This window comes from Haliotis asinina, chromosome 3 (assembly GCF_037392515.1).
Source record: "Haliotis asinina isolate JCU_RB_2024 chromosome 3, JCU_Hal_asi_v2, whole genome shotgun sequence".
Classification (NCBI taxonomy): Eukaryota; Metazoa; Mollusca; class Gastropoda; order Lepetellida; family Haliotidae; genus Haliotis; species Haliotis asinina.
The window spans coordinates 45,642,730-45,663,745 of record NC_090282.1 but is presented as its reverse complement, the minus strand read 5'-3'; the positions used below and the strand labels follow the sequence as shown (position 1 = coordinate 45,663,745).

The following is a 21,016-nucleotide window of genomic DNA, read 5'->3' as shown; positions in this document are numbered from 1 at the left end:
ATAAGTCCTACGTAGGAGATAATAAGTCCTACGTAGATGGTAATAAGTCCTACGTAGGATATAGTAAGTCCTACATAAGAGATAGTAAGTCCTACGTACGAGATAATAAGTCCTACGTAGGAGATAATAAGTCCTACGTAGATGGTAATAAGTCCTACGTAGGAGATAATAAGTCCTACGTAGGTGATAATAAGTCCTACGTAGGAGATAATAAGTCCTACGTAGATGGTAATAAGTCCTACGTAGGAGATAATAAGTCCTACGTAGGTGATAATAAGTCCTACGTAGGAGATAATAAGTCCTACGTAGATGGTAATAAGTCCTACGTAGGATATAGTAAGTCCTACATAAGAGATAGTAAGTCCTACGTACGAGATAATAAGTCCTACGTAGGAGATAATAAGTCCTACGTAGATGGTAATAAGTCCTACGTAGGAGATAATAAGTCCTACGTAGATGGTAATAAGTCCTACGTAGGATATAGTAAGTCCTACATAAGAGATAGTAAGTCCTACGTACGAGATAATAAGTCCTACGTAGGAGATAATAAGTCCTACGTAGATGGTAATAAGTCCTACGTAGGAGATAATAAGTCCTACGTAGGTGATAATAAGTCCTACGTAGGAGATAATAAGTCCTACGTAGATGGTAATAAGTCCTACGTAGGAGATAATAAGTCCTACGTAGGTGATAATAAGTCCTACGTAGGAGATAATAAGTCCTACGTAGGTGATAATAAGTCCTACGTAGGAGATAATAAGTCCTACGTAGGAGATAATAAGTCCTACGTAGGAGATAATAAGTCCTACGTAGGAGATAATAAGTCCTACGTAGATGGTAATAAGTCCTACGTAGGATATAGTAAGTCCTACATAAGAGATAGTAAGTCCTACGTACGAGATAATAAGTCCTACGTAGGAGATAGTAAGTCCTACGTAGGTGATAATAAGTCCTACGTAGGAGATAGTAAGTCCTACGTAAGAGATAGTGACACCCAAAAACATTTTTCACCGTGGCCCTAATACGTTTCCGTACTTCCGTACTTCCGTACTTCCGTACTTCCGTAATATCGCGATGATTATGTCCAAAACAAAATGTCGTATGCATGTGTTTGAAATTTATGTACAAGGAAATACAGAGCAAAACATCAACAACCGGAAGAAACATTGTGCCCTCAAGGTCATTTTCTTTGTCGACGTACACTGAATTCACTTCAATGAGTTTTGATAAATGATTTTGAAAGCGTAACAAAACAAATATGATTTGATGACGAATTAGGAGGGTGTTTTCCTTGCATAAAAAACAAACAAACAATGGGCTATGTTATAACAGGAACCTTTTTTTTTCACTTGTGCAAATGTTCACGATGTAATTGTTTATTTTAGTGATTGCATCAAACATAAATCCTAGTATTTACTTTCATGGCCTGGCATTGATGACTGCTGGATTGCTACTGATCGATGACTAGATGTCGACAGGTACCTTGATGGCTACTTCCCGACTGATGGCTAGACGGCAGTAGATTGCTTGCAACTGACTGATAGCTAGTTATCGACTGATGGCTAGACGGTAGTAGATCGCTTTGTAGTTTTCTGATGGCTAGTTGCCCACTGGTGGCTAGACGGTGACGGATTGCTTACAACTGACTGATGACTATGGGTTGCTTGTAACTGACTGATAGCTAGTAGTCGACGGATGGGTATGTACTAACGGGTTGCTTGTAACTGACTGATGGCAAGAAGCCTACTTATGGCTAGGTGCCCACTGATAGCTAGACGTTGATGGATTATTTGTAATTGTGTGGAGGCTATAAGACGACCGATAGCTAGACGGTGATGGATTGTTTATATTTTCGTGAAGGCTATAAGACGACTGATAGCTAAACGATGATGGATTGTTTGTAATTGTGTGAAGGCTATAAGCCGACTGATAGCTAGATAGTCACGGATTGTTTGTTACTGACTGATGGCTAGAAGCCGACTGATGGCTTGACGCCGACTGGTAAATTGTTGCCGAGCGATGACTAGATTGTGACGGATTGCTTGTAATTGACTGATGGCAAGGGTCGCGTAGCGATCCTCGAATGTCTGATTTCAGAGTAGTAAAATGCATTCAACGGGTGAGCACTGTCATCTTAGCTATAAAGTAATTAAAAAAAATTGGATCATACCTGAAGAAAGTCGCAGGGTGTGTTGGATGGTTTGACTCTCATCTTTACCTTTTTACTTGTCTTTGCCTACTCATATGATAAATTGTGAAATTGATGCATGAATTGTATGTTTGGACTCTCTTTTTTTTACTTTAGTACAAACATGAAAATGATGCATTTCATAAAACACTGATAAGGAGAATTAGCATTGAAAGGAAAATGAAACATTCATGGCTGATTCAAGTTATAGTTTTTTTTACAGAGCTTCTGTATATCAAATTTTACGACAATGGGTAAATGCATCAGTTGCAGTATGGCTGAAGTGCCGTGTTCAAAATGGGAATGATATTCTGACCACCCATCCCTGGATTTTACAAAATGTCTGAGCTCTCAAGAACAAGTCCTTAAGGACAGCGGACATGTGGAAAATATACATCGTGTCACTACTTAGACTCACTTACGTAATTCGCTAATGATAATCAGTTTGCTGTCAGTAATACCGTCCCACCACAGGAAGAGACACCACTTTTCAAGTGAACATTTCGCAGACAAGGAAGTTCAAATATGTTCCTGAAATGGCGTAAATGAAGGGTTTTACGTTATTAGATGCTTTAAAATTCAACCAACGATGAATGAATATCCATTTTATCGGTAACGATAACCATTAGTGATTCCTTTACTGCATATTTGCATGTAAAACAGGCATTTATGAAAATACTATTCCAAATTCAATCTCAAAAAAAAGAGATCCAGACCACAGGTTTTCCTTCATCCCCTACAGTTACCTCCTCTTCCTCCCTTACAATCACTTACAGTTACCTCCTCTTCCTCCCTTACAATCACTTACAGTTACCTCCTCTTCCTCCCTTACAATCAGTTACAGTTACTTCCTCTTCCTCCCTTACAATCACCTACAGTTACATCCTCTTCTTCCCTTACAATCACCTACAGTTACCTCTTCCTCCCTTACAATCACCTACAGTTACCTCCTCTTCCTCCCTTACAATCACCTACAGTTACATCCTCTTCCTCCCTTACAATCACCTACAGTTACCTCCTCTTCCTCCCTTACAATCACCTACAGTTACCTCCTCTTCCTCCCTTACAATCAGTTACAGTTACCTCCTCTTCCTCCCTTACAATCACCTACAATTACCTCCTCTCCCTCCCTTACAATCACCTACAGTTACCTCCTCTTCTTCCCTTACAATCACCTACAGTTACCTCCTCTTCCTCCCTAACAATCACCTACAGTTACCTCCTCTTCTTCCCTTACAATCACTTACAGTTACCTCCTCTTCCTCCCTTACAATCACCTACAGTTACCTCCTCTTCCTCCCTTACAATCACCTACAGTTACCTCCTCTTCTTCCCTTACAATCACCTACAGTTACCTCCTCTTCCTCCCTTACAGTCACTTACAGTTACCTCCTCTTCCTCCCTTACAATCACCTACAGTTACCTCCTCTTCCTCCCTTACAATCACCTACAGTTACGCTCTCTTCCTCCCTTACAATCACCTACAGTTACCTCCTCTTCCTCCCTTACAATCACCTACAGTTACCTCCTCTTCCTCCCTTACAATCACTTACAATTACCTCTTCTTCCTCCCTTACAATCAGTTACAGTTACCTCCTCTTCCTTCCTTACAATCACCTACAGTTACCTCCTCTTCCTCCCTTACAATCACCTACAGTTACCTCTTCTTCTTCCCTTACAATCACCTACAGTTACCTCCTCTTCCTCCCTTACAATCACCTACAGTTACCTCCTCTTCCTCCCTTACAATCACCTACAGTTACCTCCTCTTCCTCCCTTACAATCACCTACAGTTACCTCCTCTTCCTCCCTTACAATCACCTACAGTTACCTCCTCTTCCTCCCTTACAATCACCTACAGTTACCTCTTCTTCTTCCCTTACAATCACCTACAGTTACCTCCTCTTCTTCCCTTACAATCACCTACAGTTACCTCCTCTTCTTCCCTTACAATCACCTACAGTTACATCCTCTTCCTCCCTTACAATCACCTACAGTTACCTCCTCTTCCTCCCTTACAATCACCTACAGTTACATCCTCTTCCTCCCTTACAATCACCTACTGTGCTTCATTACCTCTGCGTGTGTGCGTGCGCGTGTGTGTGTTGGTGGAGGGGGACAGATACATTACTCTTTACACTTTAATGCAGGGCCTAGATTTTCGAAGCTCTCTTAGCGCTAAGATTGTCGTAAGTGCCATGCATTAACATTAACTTACGACTATCTTAGTGCTAAGAGAGCTTCGAAAATCTAGGCCCAGTATTCTAGACCACGTTGACCACACAAATCAGTCTGCTTGTACAGTCTCCCCTCTCGACAGACGGACCTGCAGTATGGGAAATGATACTGCCGCTTGCGACTTGCCAACCTCCCTACAAGAGACGGGAGTCTTCACTGGTCAGTTCTCCTCTACAACGTGGTCCTCTTTGCTTTGGGCGTCACCGGAAACAGTTGGGTCTTCCACATCTACCGTTGCCGTTTGAAAAAAAATGTATTTGGGTCATTTGTCCTGATACTAGCCGTATTGGACATGGTCATTGTGTTTGTCTGTCTATCATGTACTGTCTTGCTGCGTTTTGTTTACATCGTTGATGCTTCCTCACTTTGTAAGACACAAGTGTTCGCTAAACACTTTAGTGATAGGCGTGGTGCTCTCTGCCATTGCCCACCACAGATATCAGAAGGCATGCAACCCATTTGGATATCATGACAAGGTCATTTGTCACTGAAACTCTGTGCCAGCGGGGTTGGCTTTGCATTAATAACTAGCACTCCTATTATGTATCTGGTCGGAAAGACAACAGCATTTACGATGTTCTTGGTCATGACTTATTTCAAGATTTGGAAAATAGGTAAAAGTTTTGCTCAGACTGAATCAAGAAGAGTATCAACCTGAGTATTCTGTTTGTCAGCAATAATTTACATCGTTGCGGGACTGCCCATCATGGCGATTGCAACATGGTTCAGTGTTCACGAAAATTTCATACATTTCCTCGGGTTCTCTCGACAGCATTTGACATGGGCATGTACCTTCTGTATGGTTAACTGTGTGGCCAACACTGCCATTTACAGTATGGTGTCCACCATGTTCCGTGCGGAGTGTCCTCAACTGTGTCAATGTATACAATCTCAATGAATTCTTTCTTGATAATGATTACATCAGCTGTCAGTTCATGTTCATACCTGGTTATATTATATTTCAACTATACATGTGATTTGTGCATTGCATATTCAACTCTGACTAAAAGTCTAATTCTAAACTTCTTAATGTTTCACTTCTTTCACTTATCGTCACATTCACCAGGTTTGCGTTACCACTGCATGTATCAGAGAACTTTTCAAATGATAGTCTGGGTGTCCAGCTCACATTCAACATGCATGTCTTCCCTGCCAACACTGACAACAAACACAAAATGCTTAAAAATGAGTCAGCTGTACTCATGTACTGCTCCTAAAAATGTAACAACTATCATTCTGTGGTAGAAATATTTATATCACAAAAAAACATATAAATCACATGTTCCTACATCCAGCAACATAACAATGATCCAATCCCAAACACACAGACCATCTGGACACATAATGTGTGGAATGGTTGCCATGGGTACCTTTCAATGGTACTCAAACCGCAGTGATTCTACAATAAATTCTAAGAGTGGTGTTTGTTTGATGTTTTCTGCTTCACACAGCCATATTCCGCAATATAATGATGGCCAGGTCTTGACCTGACAATCCAGTGATTAACATCATGTGCATCCATCTATACAAATTGGATAGAATGATTTGCATCAACCTAGTAAGCAAACCTGACCCCATTTTACAGCATACACACATATCAATGACCTGGAATATCTGTCAGTCTCCAAACTGACATAAACCTACAACTGGCATGTGAAATAAATACTTTCAAAATATCCATAAGGCTATTTGCATTAGGATAACATCATGATAACATCAGGATACATTATAAGGAAACAGGAACAGGGAAGCAGTGTAATAGAAATGCCAGGATTAGTCATGTGACCACACAGGGTCAAATACCAGTGCGTTATGCCATAATGCTCTTGAGGTGAAGACATGTAAGGTAGGAGAAAACAAATAATCCTACCTCATCCTGAAAAATTCTGGTTTAAGTTTGAAGAAGTCTTAAGTTTAATTTGTGAAGTACCTTAGATGGAACATCATGCAAATAGGTTTGTGTAGCTTATAGTATGACTACTGGAGTAGGTTTATCAAGCAATGTAGCCCTGTGGCAGGTGTCACACCAAACAGCCACCCACAAGGTTGTCAAGCATGGTAGCCTTGTGACAGGTGTCACACCAAACAGAAACCCACAAGGTTGTCAGGCATGGTAGCCCTGTGACAGGTGCCACACCAAACAGCCACCCACAAGGTTGTCAGGCATGGTAACCCTGTGACAGGTGCCACATCAAACAGCCACCCACAAGGTTGTCAGGCATGGTAGCCCTGTGACAGGTGCCACACCAAACAGCCACCCACAAGGTTGTCAGGCATGGAAGCCCTATGACAGGTGCCACACCACACAGTTAGCCACAAGGTTGTCAGACATGGTAACCCTGTGACAGGTGCCACATCAAACAAACAGCTGCTACATTGAGCTCACGCAAATCAGAAAATTTGCAAAAACGCTACAAATTCTTGGATTATTTTGTTTGCCCAAACATACAGATACCACTATGTACAATAATTTTGTACTACTCAATATGAATGAACTACTTTCATATAAAAGTATTCTTATTATCACACAAAGATAACATATCAATGCAGTGATTCAAAAATAGAATATGTCTAGAAAGACCATTACTTATAAAGGCAGCTGAATACCATTATGGTTCACTACTAGTAAATATTTTTTCAATACAACTGTGCATGATTTCTTTAAACGGTATACCAGGACAAAATCCTGACATACTAATAGCACTGACAAATCAACAGCAGACATCAGTAAACTGGCACTGCCTTCTGAAAGATTTCTTGCATAAAACAATACAAATAAAGGAACAAATCTAAAACAATGCTTTTCAGTACACATTTCTGTATGTGAAGTTGGTCAACCATGTACACCTGAATGTGTGAAGTAGTTACCAACAAATAGTCCAGCATCAGAAACTAGCTTCTCCTTGTAGCTTCTCAGTAGTATAAGTTAGCAGCAGTATTAGTGGGTGTCAGAGTGTATTTAATATAATCTCCTTCAGTACCATGTGTTGTAAATCACTTTTTCATCTAAGATTGTTTTTCATAATATCACAGATACTCAATGTCCATTGGTCACAAAAAACTTGAAGATACAATCCATACAGTTGTTTTGTAGCTGGCTAGTTAGCAGCCAATCAATGTGACTGTCTTGTGATTGGTCAACTAATACCCAATCAGGGATTTAGCTTGCAGCAGCTGTGAGCTCAGTTTGTCCACTGACTTGTTCATATTGTCCAGCAGCCTGTTCCATAACTGGGAATGTTCCGGGAAGATGGGCGGCTAAGCCTGGACCATCAAATATATTCTGGATATTTCTGGTTGCCCTGGCAACAGCCACGACAGCTTCTGTTGCAGTCTGAAATAATCATAACATCAGCATTAAAGGATGAATCTGAAGCTAATACATGCCTTTTAAATGGCCACCAGACAAGAAAGACACATAGTCCATGGATACACATAGGAGACACAGTCTACAGATACACACAGGACACAGGCTACAGATACACACAGGACACAGAGTCTACAGATACACAGAGGGCACATGGTCTACAGATACACACAGGACACAGAGTCTACAGATACACACAGGACACAGTCTACAGATACACACAGGACAATGTCTACAGATACCCTCAAGACAAATAGTCTTCAGATACACACATGGCACATGGTCTACAGATACACAGAGGGCACATGGTCTACAGATACACACAGGGCACATGGTCTACAGATACACACAGGGCACATAGTCTACAGATACACACAGGGTACATGGTGTACAGATACACACAGGACACAGTCTACAGATACACAGAGGACACATGGTCTACAGACATGGGGGACACAAAAGCAATACCTTGAGTTTCCTCCTGGCATTGAACTCCTTGATGTTGTCGTAGGTGGACTCCATGTGGTTGATGCGATTGGCCTTGCCCATCACCCATGGATGTCTAAGAGCATCCGCAGCAGTCACTCGCTTCTTGGGGTCTAAGGTCAGCATACTTTCTACAAGATTCTACAATAAATGAACATGTCAGATTTTCATAATCACAACTCCTAGGATAAATTCAGTGCACCATGTGTCCAGATAATCTTTCATTATGTATTTCTACTTCAGGTGGGTGAGAGTATAAAGTACATTTTATTGCCATGCAATGAAAATTTTGAAAACCTAACTGTTTCAGCTTGACTGTCATAAACATTGAAGGCAAGTACTTAATAACGAACAAGTATTATGCCTGAATGTGAATGATTTAGGGCAATATAATATAAACTCGGCATCATTAATGAAGACTCCATGAGTGGTGAGTGGATGATTAGTCCAGAGTAAGACAGGTTTACCTTAGCGTTCTCTGACACGTCGTCCCACCAGGGAGAGTCGAACTTGTAATCCGCTTTAATAATACGCTTGTACATCTCACGGTCAGTCTCAGCGCTGAATGGCTCATAGCCACACAAACTGAGGTGGGACAGCAAAGACAGCATTAGTCAGAGAGGCACTCCTCACCATGATCATCATAAGAGGATGAAGAAAAGGGTGTGGCATTAGCATCTTACAAACGCTGTTATTTGGAAAACATCTTGTTAACCATTATAACATCTTACAATATGGGTATGACAAGACTTACAGTATGGGTGAGACAAGACTTACAGTATGGGTGAGGCAAGGCTTATAGTAAGGGTGAGACAAGACTTACAGTATGGGTGAGACAAGACTTACAGTATGGGTGAGACAAGACTTACAGTATGGGTATGACAAGACTTACAGTATGGGTGAGACAAGACTTACAGTATGGGTGAGACAAGACTTACAGTATGGGTGAGGCAAGGCTTATAGTAAGGGTGAGACAAGACTTTCAACATTGGTGACACAAGACTTACAGTATGGATGAAACTTACGTTATGGCATGTATGTGCCAAGATTACAATATGTGACAAGAGTAACAGCAGTTTCTTCATGTTGAAGTACACTACCATGAGACTCCTTACTAACATTTTGCCTGATGAGCATGTCAAATGTTGCAACATAGGACTTACAGTATATATGTGATGACTCCAATACTCCACATGTCAATAGCTTTGGTGTACTTCTTTCCACTTAGAACTTCTGGAGCTGGAACATATAGAAACATCTGCAAATATGTAAATATTCTTGTAGTTTCTTGCAACTTGCTGTTGGTACACAGTGGCAATAGTGTGTGCCAGAACAGTATGAACATAACAAACCTTACCACAATGTCAGTGTGTGCCAGTACAGTATGAAAATAACAAACCTTACCACAATGTCAGTGTGTGCCAGTACAGTATGAACATAACAAACCTTACCACAATCTCAGTGTGTGCCAGTACAGTATGAACACAACAAACCTTACCACAATGTCAGTGTGTGCCAGTACAGTATGAACATAACAAATATTACCACAAACTCAGTGTGTGCCAGTACAGTATGAACATAACAAACCTTACCACAATATCAGTGTGTGCCAGTACAGTATGAACATAACAAATCTTACCACAATATCCAGGTGTGCCACAAACTGTTGTCATTGTAACTTTTTGTCCTATTATTTTTGACAGCCCAAAATCAGCTGAAATAAAATATATAACATTTTTATGATATGCAACGAAGCTTCAGAGAATGAGTCTTCATTTATTTTCTAGAATGTTTTCTAACTTTCACGATCATTATTTGCTCTAAATATGCTTACCAGTAACAAGGAGAGAACCTACTGTTTAACACTAATGACAGAGCAGCCTACTGTCTCCACACTCTGGACTAATGACATAATAGCCTACTGCATCCACATTCAGGACTAATGACATAACGGCCTTCTGTATCCACACTCAGGACTAATGACATAATAGCCAGCTGTAACAACACTCTGGACTAATATCCACACTCTGGGCTAATGACATAACTACCTAGTGTATCCACACTCTGGGCTAATGACATAACTACCTAGTGTATCCACGCTCTGGGCTAATGACGTAACAGCCAACTGTATCCATATTAAGGACTAAGGACTTGACAGCCTACAGTTTTCTCATAATGTAGCTATTACATTTCACAACAATAGTAATTTAGAGCTATCGTTCTTTGAAATTTATCACTCCTCGATTAATAGTCTGGTAAATACTAACATCAAACATTGTGTCCTAAAATCAGGGCAGATGGAAAATTAGTCAGAACGAGTTACTTTCTTGTTTTTAAATATAAATTTGAACCCCTGGACTGTGTATCAGAACTGTATATGTATTATTCAATAGTTCAACATTTTCAAATATGCTTGTCACATGTTGCAATACACATCAACTAGGTGACCACAGTTTATTAGACACGATCATTGTTAACTAATTTAGTCTGTTGAGAAATAAATTACTTCAACACCTGCACATAAAAATGGGGTATGATTTTCAAAAAATCAAATTTCCCATGGTAGAATAGAGATAGATGTTGAAATCCAACATGTTCTAACTTTAGCTGAAATACCTGGTTCCAGTTGAAATACTAGGACTAAGGCTTCAGGAGCACAATCTTCTAAATGAATCTGCACATGTGTATCGAGGAACCCACTGTACCAACGCTTTGGGCATGTTTACTATGATACACACAAGAAAATGTTGAAACTTGCCAATTTTCAGCTTCGATTCAGGTTCCAAATTTTCATACAACATGTTTTCTGGCTGAAAATATAAACATGACTGTCACAAAAGGTACATTCACAGACTAATGAAGATCTTCACACGTCACATTTGACAAGCTACCACACTTTATAAACCATTACTTGCAGAAACCTATACAGTGCCTCAGAAAATTGTCACTTTGTGTACAAAAACATATCATAATAGCTGAATGGACCTTTCAATTTGACATTTGTAATTACTGAATGAGCCTTGAGCAATAATTTTATTGTAAGTCTTGATAAGGCCAGGGGAGGTTCATCACCTTTCCCACAGTCCCTTCCATATTTTCCTTGAAAGGATCTCTACACCCTCCCACAACACCTTCCACTTATCAACCTATAATGGTCGTCTCAGACAGTCTTTTCAAGTCATATCATATGGTTACACTATATAATCAGGGATGTGTATTTTAAGTACCCAGGGTGTGATTTGTGAATCCCCAGGATGTGATTTGTGTATCCCCAGGAAGTGATTTGTGAATCCCCAGGATGTGATTTGTGAATTCTTGGTACATGTATTGGAATCCCTGGGATGTGACTTTGACAATTTCTGAACCAAGGTCTTACTATAACTGATCATAAAATAGCACATTATTGGAAACTTCCAATATATTGTGGTGACACCGGCTTTCAAACCTTTGACGTTTTTATCCACTAGGCTAAGAAGGATCACTGTGAAAAATGAGATCGTTTGTCAGTACATGAATCGTGTGTTCCTCACTAGAGGTACTGCAGGCAGAGCATGTGCAATATGGAATGAAGGCCATGTGATGTCACAACACACAGCATACTCTGTACCAATGGATATCTATTAAAAGGCACCAGAGGCCAGTGATATCAATCGTTATAAATTATTTTAAAACAAGTTGGAGAAATCACTCCTACTTGGGTTTACAAGAGATTGTGAACCTTGAGAGTTGGGATATCCCACCTCACAGGGTTCACAATCTCTTGTAAACCCAGGTAGTCATGGTTTCTCCTACACATAACCCACAGGAAGTCTCTACCCTCCAACTGTCCCCTTCCACATATCCCGCAGGAAGGCTCTATACCCTCCAACTGTTCCCTTCCACATATCCCGCAGGAAGGCTCTATACCCTCACACTGTCCTTCCTCATATCCCACAGGGAGGTTCTATACCCTCACACTGTCCCTTCCACATATCCCACAGGGAGGCTCTTTACTCTCCAACTGTCCCCTTCCTCATAATACCCTCCAACTGTCCCTTCCACACATCCCACAGGGAGGCTCTATACCCTCCAACTGTCCCCTTCCACATATCCCACTGGGAGGCTCCATACCCTCCAATTGTCCCTTCCACATATCCCTTAGGGAGGCTCTTTACCCTCCCACTGTCTCTTCCACATATCTCACAAGGAGGCTCTATACCCTCCCACTGTCCCTTCCAGATATCCAGATATCCCACAGGGAGGCTCCATACCCTCCTACTGTCCCTTTCATATTTCTCTTCAGGACGTACTGCCATCTATCCTCGAACTGGCCCTTTCACATAGTAGATTAACAGATCATAGGTAATCAAACCACTCTGACTAACCTTCAAGTCTCGGTGAACCACATCATTTTCATGCAAGTACTGAAAGAGAAAGGAGACATTAGTGAGAAAATACTGAAGCTACTGTTTTCATGCCCCCCTACCCACCTTTATCAGTATATCATGTTTCACACCATCCCTCTACTAAATGACCAGGCCAGGAGTCATATTACTTAGGGCTGTCAGAATATCACTCATACAAACATATAGTATGCTTGCATAAATTTACTTTTCTCCATGTCATATTAGTTCAGTAAACAGAAGACACAAAAACAATCAGGTTCAAAATTTTGCCACAGGGCAAACAGTGGAAACAGCATAGATTCTGCATATATAAACCTAAAGTGTACTTCTCACTATATATTAGGTCATCTCTTGTTTTCAGCAAAAAACCGCATTTGAGGTTTTTGTTTTGGAGGGACAGGTTTTACTTTTCGTTACTAAGACCGCTTGCCAGCTTTTACTTTACGTTAGTAAGACCGCTTCTCAGGGTTTACTTCTCCTAACTTTATATGAACATCAACATTCAAATGATACATGAGTGTTTGAAATCAGTTGAAAAATATCATTCAAGATTATATTTGCAATACAAAGGTGTTCCAAAGCTGGATTGGAACCACTATTCTCTCACCTGTAGGCAGACGCTCTACTGCACGGCCACCGGGCCAACGAAGGTGGTGGGGTAAAATTATTTACTTAGAGTCACTGTGATTAAATTGATTTTACACGCACTTCAGTTATTGCTACATAGCTTCATTAAATAATCATCTACATTGCAATTAGCCATCACTGACAGTATGTAAGTTAGAGAAAACACTTCTCCTCAGTTTTGGTAGACAATGTAAAACAATCGGGGTTGGGAAATCCCTCCCCCTCCAGTTTTACAATGTCTGCCAAAACTTCAGAGGCGTGTTTTCTCATACACTTAATATATTAATCCATGGTTTTCCCTAGTGATGACACGCATTACACTAACTTACAGCAACAGCAGTCAACATGTCCTTTACTGCCTTAGCTGCTTCCTTCTCACTGTAGAAGCCTCGGGCCACAATTCTGAAACATTGTAATATCAATCATTTTCTCACAAAATTATATCTTTACTTCTGAAAGAAAGACAATTACGTGCAGTGTAAAATGATAGATGAACATGGTATCAATATGTTTTGCAAATAAACAATCATAAAATTATCCAAACATCCTTGTGTTTAGAGTGTAAAACTAGCATCTAGCATGTGATGTACTCAATGTGTAAGACAATTCACTGATGTGGAGCAGATGATTCACTAGGGTCAAGAGGAGGATTCATCTCGGCCCGGTAGCCCATGGTTCACTCAGGTCCAGGTGAGATTTCACCCAGGCCCAGTAGCCGGAGATTCACCCAGGCCCTGTAGCCCATGGTTCACTTAGGTCCAGGTGAGATTTCACCCAGGCCCAGAAGTCGGAGATTCACCCAGGCCCTGTAGCCCATGGTTCACTTAGGTCCAGGTGAGATTTCACCCAGGCCTGGTAGCGCGAGATTCACTAGGGTCAAGGTAAGGATTCATCAAGGCCTGGCAGACCAAGATTCACTCGTGTCCAAGTGAGAATTCACCCAGGCCTGGTAGAACGAGATTCACTCGGGTTCAAGTGAGAATTCACCCACAGATTCATCTCAGATCTGGGTGGGGATTCACTCAGGCCAAGCTAGAGATTCATCTCAGGTCCAGATGGGGATTTATTCAGGCCAAGCCAAAGATTCACTCAGGTCTAGATTGGGATTCACTCTGGCCAAGCCAGCGATTTACTCCATTCTATATGGGGATTCACTCAGACCAAGCCAAAGATTCACTCAGATCTACATGTGGATTCAGTACAGTACTCACATTCAGCCAGGGACTTACTTAAGTCTATCACAGGTTATGGGTTTTCCTAACATGGATCTAACTAACATCTTGCATGGACTTACATCAATCCTGAAGGTGATGGTCAGACAACAGCTACCTACCAGGTGAGTTGGATTACCTGTCAAACAGCTCCCCTCCAGTCACCAGCTCCAGCACTAGTGTAATCTCTCTGGGTGTCTCATAGATCTCTTTCAGTCTAATCTGCACAAACAACACATACAGTTCTACAGTATCATGCAGGGAATGGTAGTTTCAGTAAAACAAACCATTCAGTCAGAGTGAAAACAGGTTTCACTGCCATAACTATCAAGCACATACCTATTCAAACTCATCTTAAATTTCTCAAGCAACTCAGCAAGCAGGACCATCATGTAAAATAATCTATTGGCTCTGTCTCTACCTGATACAACAGCTGGTATTCAGATTTATGCATCTTATCATTTAGACGGTGTTTAACTGTGATCTATCGATTTATCACTGATTTCACCTTTATCCATAATATCAGTCCTTAAGGAAATATAGTGGTTACCGGATGGATAGTTCAGATATTCACATAAATGGTCAGTCGGTGAAAAATACTCATAATTTTGTCAAAATAGGAGTCAGAGTTTGTTTACATGCATGACCCAAGCCTGTGAAAATACTGCTTCAGTCCTACACATCCAATCTTAAAATCTTGATCAGAGTTGGTTGTCTTTATTGAATGATCTCCATTAAAATTTCTCATCCACACTCAAGGCATGATTTCTTTTTTGCAGTGTTAGTAGGAGACAGAATATGACCAATTTCTTTGTTGCTCTAAGTACCTGTAATTCCTTGTTTTGGAACCTACAGTTGTCAATTTGTAAAATTTAGAATGCCTTAAGATAAGGACTGAGAAAAAGTACTATTCCGTAGATATCAGCATCTGAGTTGAGACAGCTATGAGGCTAAATCTGATGGGATGATGTCTGGAGGTGCGTGTCATCTTTCATACTTGTCACCCATGTCCACTTTACTTACAATATTGGGATGATTTAACTTCAACAGGATTCCTATCTCTGTGCGCACAACTTTTTTTTCAACCTGCAAAACAAATACAGTATTAACTTAAAGGACACAACATATCTGTTTGTGCCAACACTGGAAACCACAAGTCTAACATGTTTAATCAGTACCGAATGTCATAACAAGACATCAGGTGAAAGAATGTTGGTAGCAATGCTTTTCACCAGCCCACTACACAAATTACCGAGACAAGTTGCATCGTAATGTGAGTCATGTTATACAGCTTTGTGAGTTATGTTGGATAGCAATGTGATTCATGCTATACACAATTTGAGTCATGTTATGCAGCATTGTGTGTCATACTGAATGGTGATGTGAGTCATGCTATACACAATTGTGACTTATGTCATACAGCATTGTGGGTCATGCTGGGTAGCAATGTGTGCATGTTATACAGCAATGTGAGTCATGTTATACAACAAAGTGAGTCATGTTATACAACAATGTGTATCATGTTATACAGCAATGGGTTTCATGGTTTACAGCAATGCTTCAACGTGAGTCATGTTATACAACAATGTGAGTCATGGTATACAGCAATGTGAGTCATGGTATACAGCAATGCAGCAACGCTAGTCATGTTATACAGCAATGCAGCAACATGAGTCATGTTATACAGCAATTTGAGTCATGTTATACAACAAAATGTGTCATGTTATACAGCAATGTGAGTCATGGTATACAGCAATGCTGCAACATTAGTCATGTTATACAGCAATTTGTGTCACATTATACAGCAATGTGAGTCATGTTATACAGCAAAGTCAGTCATGTTATACAACAATGTGAGTCATGTTATACAGCAATGCGAGTCATGGTATACAGCAATGCAGCAACGTGAGTCATGTTATAAAACAATGTGTTTCATGTTACAGAGCAATGTGAATCAAGTTATGTTACACAGCAACATTAGTCATGTTATACAGCAATTTGTGTCACATTATACAGCAATGTGAGTCATGTTATACAGCAATGTGAGTCATGTTATACAGCAATGTGAGTCATGGAATACAGCAATGTGAGTCATGGTATATAGCAATGCAGCAACGCGAGTCATGTTATACAGCAATTTGTGTCACATTATACAGCAATATGAGTCATGTTATACAGCAAAGTCAGTCATGTTATACAGCAATGTGAGTCATGTTATACAGCAATTTGTGTCACATTATACAGCAATGTGAGTGATGTTATACAGCAAAGTCAGTCATGTTATACAGCAATGTGAGTCATGTTATACAGCAATGTGAGTCATGGTATACAGCAATGCAGCAACGTGAGTCATGTTATACAACAATGTGTTTCATGTTATACAGCTATTTATGTCACGTTATACAGCAATGTGTTTTTTGTGGACAGCAAAGAGTGTCAGGGTAGAATAGGGTGCTGTTTCAGCAATGCCTTGCTGTTAACAATGTGGAACCTGAAGACATATCTAAATGTGGTAAGGGACCAACATTCAGACAAAACATAACTGATTACATCAACAGCTTTCAGTCTCATCTCACAACCATTATCCTCAAAAGAGCATACTTCAGCAGGAATCTGGAGATGCCATATAAACACCTAATTTTATTGACAGATTTAGTTTATAATCCAAGATAAATCCATGGACAATGCCACAAGGTCTTTAATGCTTACCTGTTTTTTGATTATTTTGGCAGCCCATGGAACACCAGTACCCTTGTGTTCACACTTGTGTACAAATGATGTAGCACCCCTGGAAAAATGCATGGCACATTGATAGAGTCAGAGAATCCACGTAATTCACCGGTATATGCCCCAACAAACAAACTGTAACATGACTTGAGAGCAGGATGTAAATTTAAACATTCTACATGTTTTCTCTGCTGCACCTCAATGTACGTATAGATGATGAGTGAACTAATGTTTGCACTTGTACATGTCTTATATCGAATATCTGGTATCCCCCGCCATGATATTGTTCAATTTGTTCGATTATTACTAAAAGCAGCGTAAAACCAAATTCACGAATCTAATAGCAAATATTATGTGCTGCTTTTTAAAAATGGACAACTGTGAGCCATATTTCGTGAAAATTGAAACTGATGGAATGATTGTGAAGTTGCAAATAAGTACTGCAAAACAGATTCCAGGTTAGATTCCCCACCTGGGTACAATGTGTGCAGGCCATATCTGGGGAACCCCGCCATGATATTGCTGACATGGTGCTAACAGCAGCATAAAACATGATCGAGGATTTAGTGGGCCTTCATTTATGAGACAATCAGTAATGACCAAAATAGGATGGAACTGTAATCATACAGTTCAAGTTCAATGCAAAGTTATCACTTCGTAAATTTTCTAGTACTCTATACATATGAGATACTGATAAAAAGGTCTCAAACGAATGTTGGGAAAAATACTTGGACATTGTGTTTTTGCAAATCATGAATACCTTTATCTGTGATTTTCAGTCATTAAACAGAGTAAATTAGTAAGGTGAGGTTGACATACAATGCAGTGAAAATCTGGAAGTTTAGACTGAAATAAAGAAGCAGCTACCTGAGTAATACTAAATATTTTTGTGACAGTCAGTTATCGCCGTGTACCAGTTATCACCACTTCCTCGATAGAGAGGATGCGCAGATCTGACCGTGTGAATTTCATTGTTTTTCCAAGAGGAATTTTCAGATAGATGTTGGATACCCCATTTTCCATGGTAAATAAACAAATATTCAAACCAATAGATAGAAGTTTGTTTTTTTCTAAAATTGTAATAGTGGGGTCTGGGGGAATGTCACATGATCGACAGGGTGGGGTTGAAACTTTTTAAAAAATCTTAAAATGTTACACAGACATATAACTTGTGTTTCTAGTGACAAAGCAACATTTTCCTATATGGTTTTGTATAAAGTTTCACATAAAAGATAAAGACAGTTCCACTTGAACATGTCCACGTTTTTGTCAGCCAGCGAAACGAATCACTGCATCAAACAGATACAAATCTTATCAAAAAATAATATCAACTGTATTCCTTTTATTCATCCTACAAACGTCTACCAATCTATTGGAATAGGTACGTATTTTGTCTGCGAAATTCACCAACAGCCAATACAAGTTACTATAGAGAGAAAATACATCTGTTGGTCCAAGATCAGAATATCAGTTAAGTTGCATGCTTAAAACTTAAATAATCTGGTGTGATTTACATTTTGGCTTTCTTTCAGTAACACATATCCACAAATAAAATTTCAGTTCAATCTGACGATTAGAAACAATTCAATGAGGTGAATAAAACGTCCACAAAATCAGCTCATATCAGCATTCGTCTACATTCAAACTGAGAGTAGGGTTTGCTCTTTCAAATGTCATTTTCAAAATAAAAAAACATTTATGAAAAGTGCTCAGTATGTCAAGGTTATAAAGACAATAATTTATGTACAAATTTTATGTAATATTTGGTGAATAACGTGAACTATTCAAAAGTGGCAATAACTGATCCTGTTAGTTGTTTGGAAAGCACAATATGTACTACCATGCTTCCTGTTGGCAGCGTAATAGAAAAACACGATCAGCGACTGTAAACAAGCAGGATACATCGGTGAATAGCTAACCTATCATCACAAAAATTTTTATTTCATTTGGCTGACGAACTACTGGGGAAATCGCGAAAGACTGCTAAAATATGGCGATAACTGGTCACTAGCCAGTACAGTCAAGATTTAAAATTTGATAAGTCCAGCAACACGAAAGGCCTGATATTCCACTGACTGTAAATCTTAGTTAATCAATTAGCAGACTATTGCAAGAATCCTGCAAGGCTGCAGTCTTGAAAGAGTGAGTGAGTGAGTGACTTGGGTTTATGCCTCTTTTAGCAATATATTCCGACAATATCACGGCGGGGAGCACCAGGAATGTCCGACTTCACATATTGTACGGGTCATGAATCAATCCCGGGCCTTCAGCATGACAAGCGAACGCATCAACCACGAGGCTACCTCACCGCCCCTTTCTTGACAGAACAAATAACAAGTAATAACCGAATACCTGTATGACAGAAAGACATAGACCATGGTTCTCAGTTACACTAAATCTTTCGCTACGCATATGGCATAGTGCATAGCAAAGGTAGACGTTGCCATGTACATTTACATGCACACAGGTGTGTAATACACAAGGGCATGCTTTTTTGATAAGATTCTGTAATCATACATATGTACGTCAGTGACTGACATGCCATACTGACACTGAATATGTCATCTTCACTTGCAACATGCAGTAAAAAAACTAATGACAATACAAACAAACTCGGGTCGATACAAGCTCAATCTGGTTTACTTACCTCCCCAATTCCTTGCCCACATTATAGAACGAGTCAAAAGATTCGTTCTTAACGCTTTCATTCACCCAAAATTCTTCTCTCTTTCCTATCGGCATCTTGATTTGTTTACAAGCAAGTGTGCTTATGTGCTGCCTGTCCACGTACGTCCGTTGCTATACTAAACCGCCATAGCAAAACGTTGCGACGTGACGTCACAGAGGTCAGAGGGCGAGCACCTGCTTCTCTCTTGCGATAGGTCAACTTCACGCAGGCGGGTAATTCGAATGTTAACTCTATACGGTAAGTGTTAGAACGTACATTTATGATTATTCGTTGAAGTCTGGCATTACTTGCGTTGCGCTCAAGGGTGCGCAACCTCCCAGCCCCCAATCCCTCTAAACACTCCACCACCACCCGTTTTATCCTGAAAGTTTAAATATTATATTAGACCATTGAAGAAAATGAAGTATGATCCCCCCCACCTCTTTCTCAAGAGTGCACCCCCGCCCTTCCTCAAAATCTGTATTCGCCCCTGTATATTGTATTACCAGTTTGATGGTTCATAAAAGAAATAATAGCTTAAGTGAATACTATTCCTCCCCCGCTCATGTTTGTAAAAGGTTAGTAGAGACGTGGAAGTAACCCCGTCACCTGTCATTCATTTTCATTTCAAGTCATTTCGCTTGGCCGAAAATTTAATGTCTTCATTGTAAACAATATGTCTTCACACGTCTACCACAAACGCAACTTGCTAATCATAGCATGTATGGACACCTCCACTCTGCCAAGTAATAATATGACACTAAACAAAACCAAAGGGTTTGTTTCACTAGTGTATAGGACGCTTTTTGTAGCATTTGAACGAGAGAAAGCGTTTGATAACACCTAATTTCCTTGTACAGCACTTGCACAGTGAGTGAGTGAGTGGGTACATCTGAACAGTATTAAAGTTACATGACGGCCTGTGTGATGCCTTTCACCATGGACGGATCCATGGGAGGGGTGGGATGGCGATTAGCTCAGGGGGTCCGACAAACACCCCATCTCCTATGAAATGACTTTAAGATCACATTGAAGATTTTGTTTTCATTTTATTTCATTGGTTTCTGAGGCGACAGAGTCTTGTGATCTTGGTTAAAATTGAAGAAATGAGTCCAAGTA

At 40.1% G+C, this 21,016-nt stretch overlaps 2 protein-coding genes across 2 annotated transcripts; one reads left to right on the top strand and one right to left on the bottom strand.

The window, feature by feature from the left end:
• Positions 1–1,094: 1,094 nt before the first annotated feature.
• LOC137278904 (mas-related G-protein coupled receptor member A6-like) lies at positions 1,095–5,324 on the top strand. Its single transcript, XM_067811404.1, is given in 6 exon segments — positions 1,095–1,099; positions 4,568–4,825; positions 4,827–4,894; positions 4,897–5,166; positions 5,169–5,227; positions 5,229–5,324. Coding segments are annotated over 6 exon segments (756 nt in total).
• Positions 5,325–5,663: 339 nt separating this feature from the next.
• Positions 5,664–20,068, bottom strand: LOC137276880 (calcium/calmodulin-dependent protein kinase type IV-like). Its single transcript, XM_067808528.1, has 12 exons — positions 19,877–20,068; positions 17,212–17,290; positions 15,526–15,588; positions 14,642–14,724; positions 13,621–13,693; positions 12,644–12,682; positions 11,038–11,089; positions 9,919–9,993; positions 9,443–9,518; positions 8,747–8,864; positions 8,262–8,420; positions 5,664–7,760 (listed from the first exon to the last, which is right to left on the bottom strand). Exons 1-12 carry the CDS (start codon positions 19,969–19,971, stop codon positions 7,587–7,589), a joined length of 1,086 nt encoding a protein of 361 aa, XP_067664629.1. The 5' UTR covers positions 19,972–20,068; the 3' UTR covers positions 5,664–7,586.
• Between the last annotated feature and the right edge of the window lie 948 nt (positions 20,069–21,016).

Excerpts from the sequence above, each read along its gene's own strand:
- LOC137276880 (XM_067808528.1), bottom strand. The coding sequence starts at position 19,971 with ATGCCGATAGGAAAGAGAGAAGAATTTTGGGTGAATGAAAGCGTTAAG. Across the intron at positions 15,589-17,211 it reads CCAAAATAATCAAAAAACAG|GTTGAAAAAAAAGTTGTGCG; the intron begins GTAAGCATTAAA and ends TTTGTTTTGCAG. Across the intron at positions 8,421-8,746 it reads ACGTGTCAGAGAACGCTAAG|AATCTTGTAGAAAGTATGCT; the intron begins GTAAACCTGTCT and ends CATTTATTGTAG.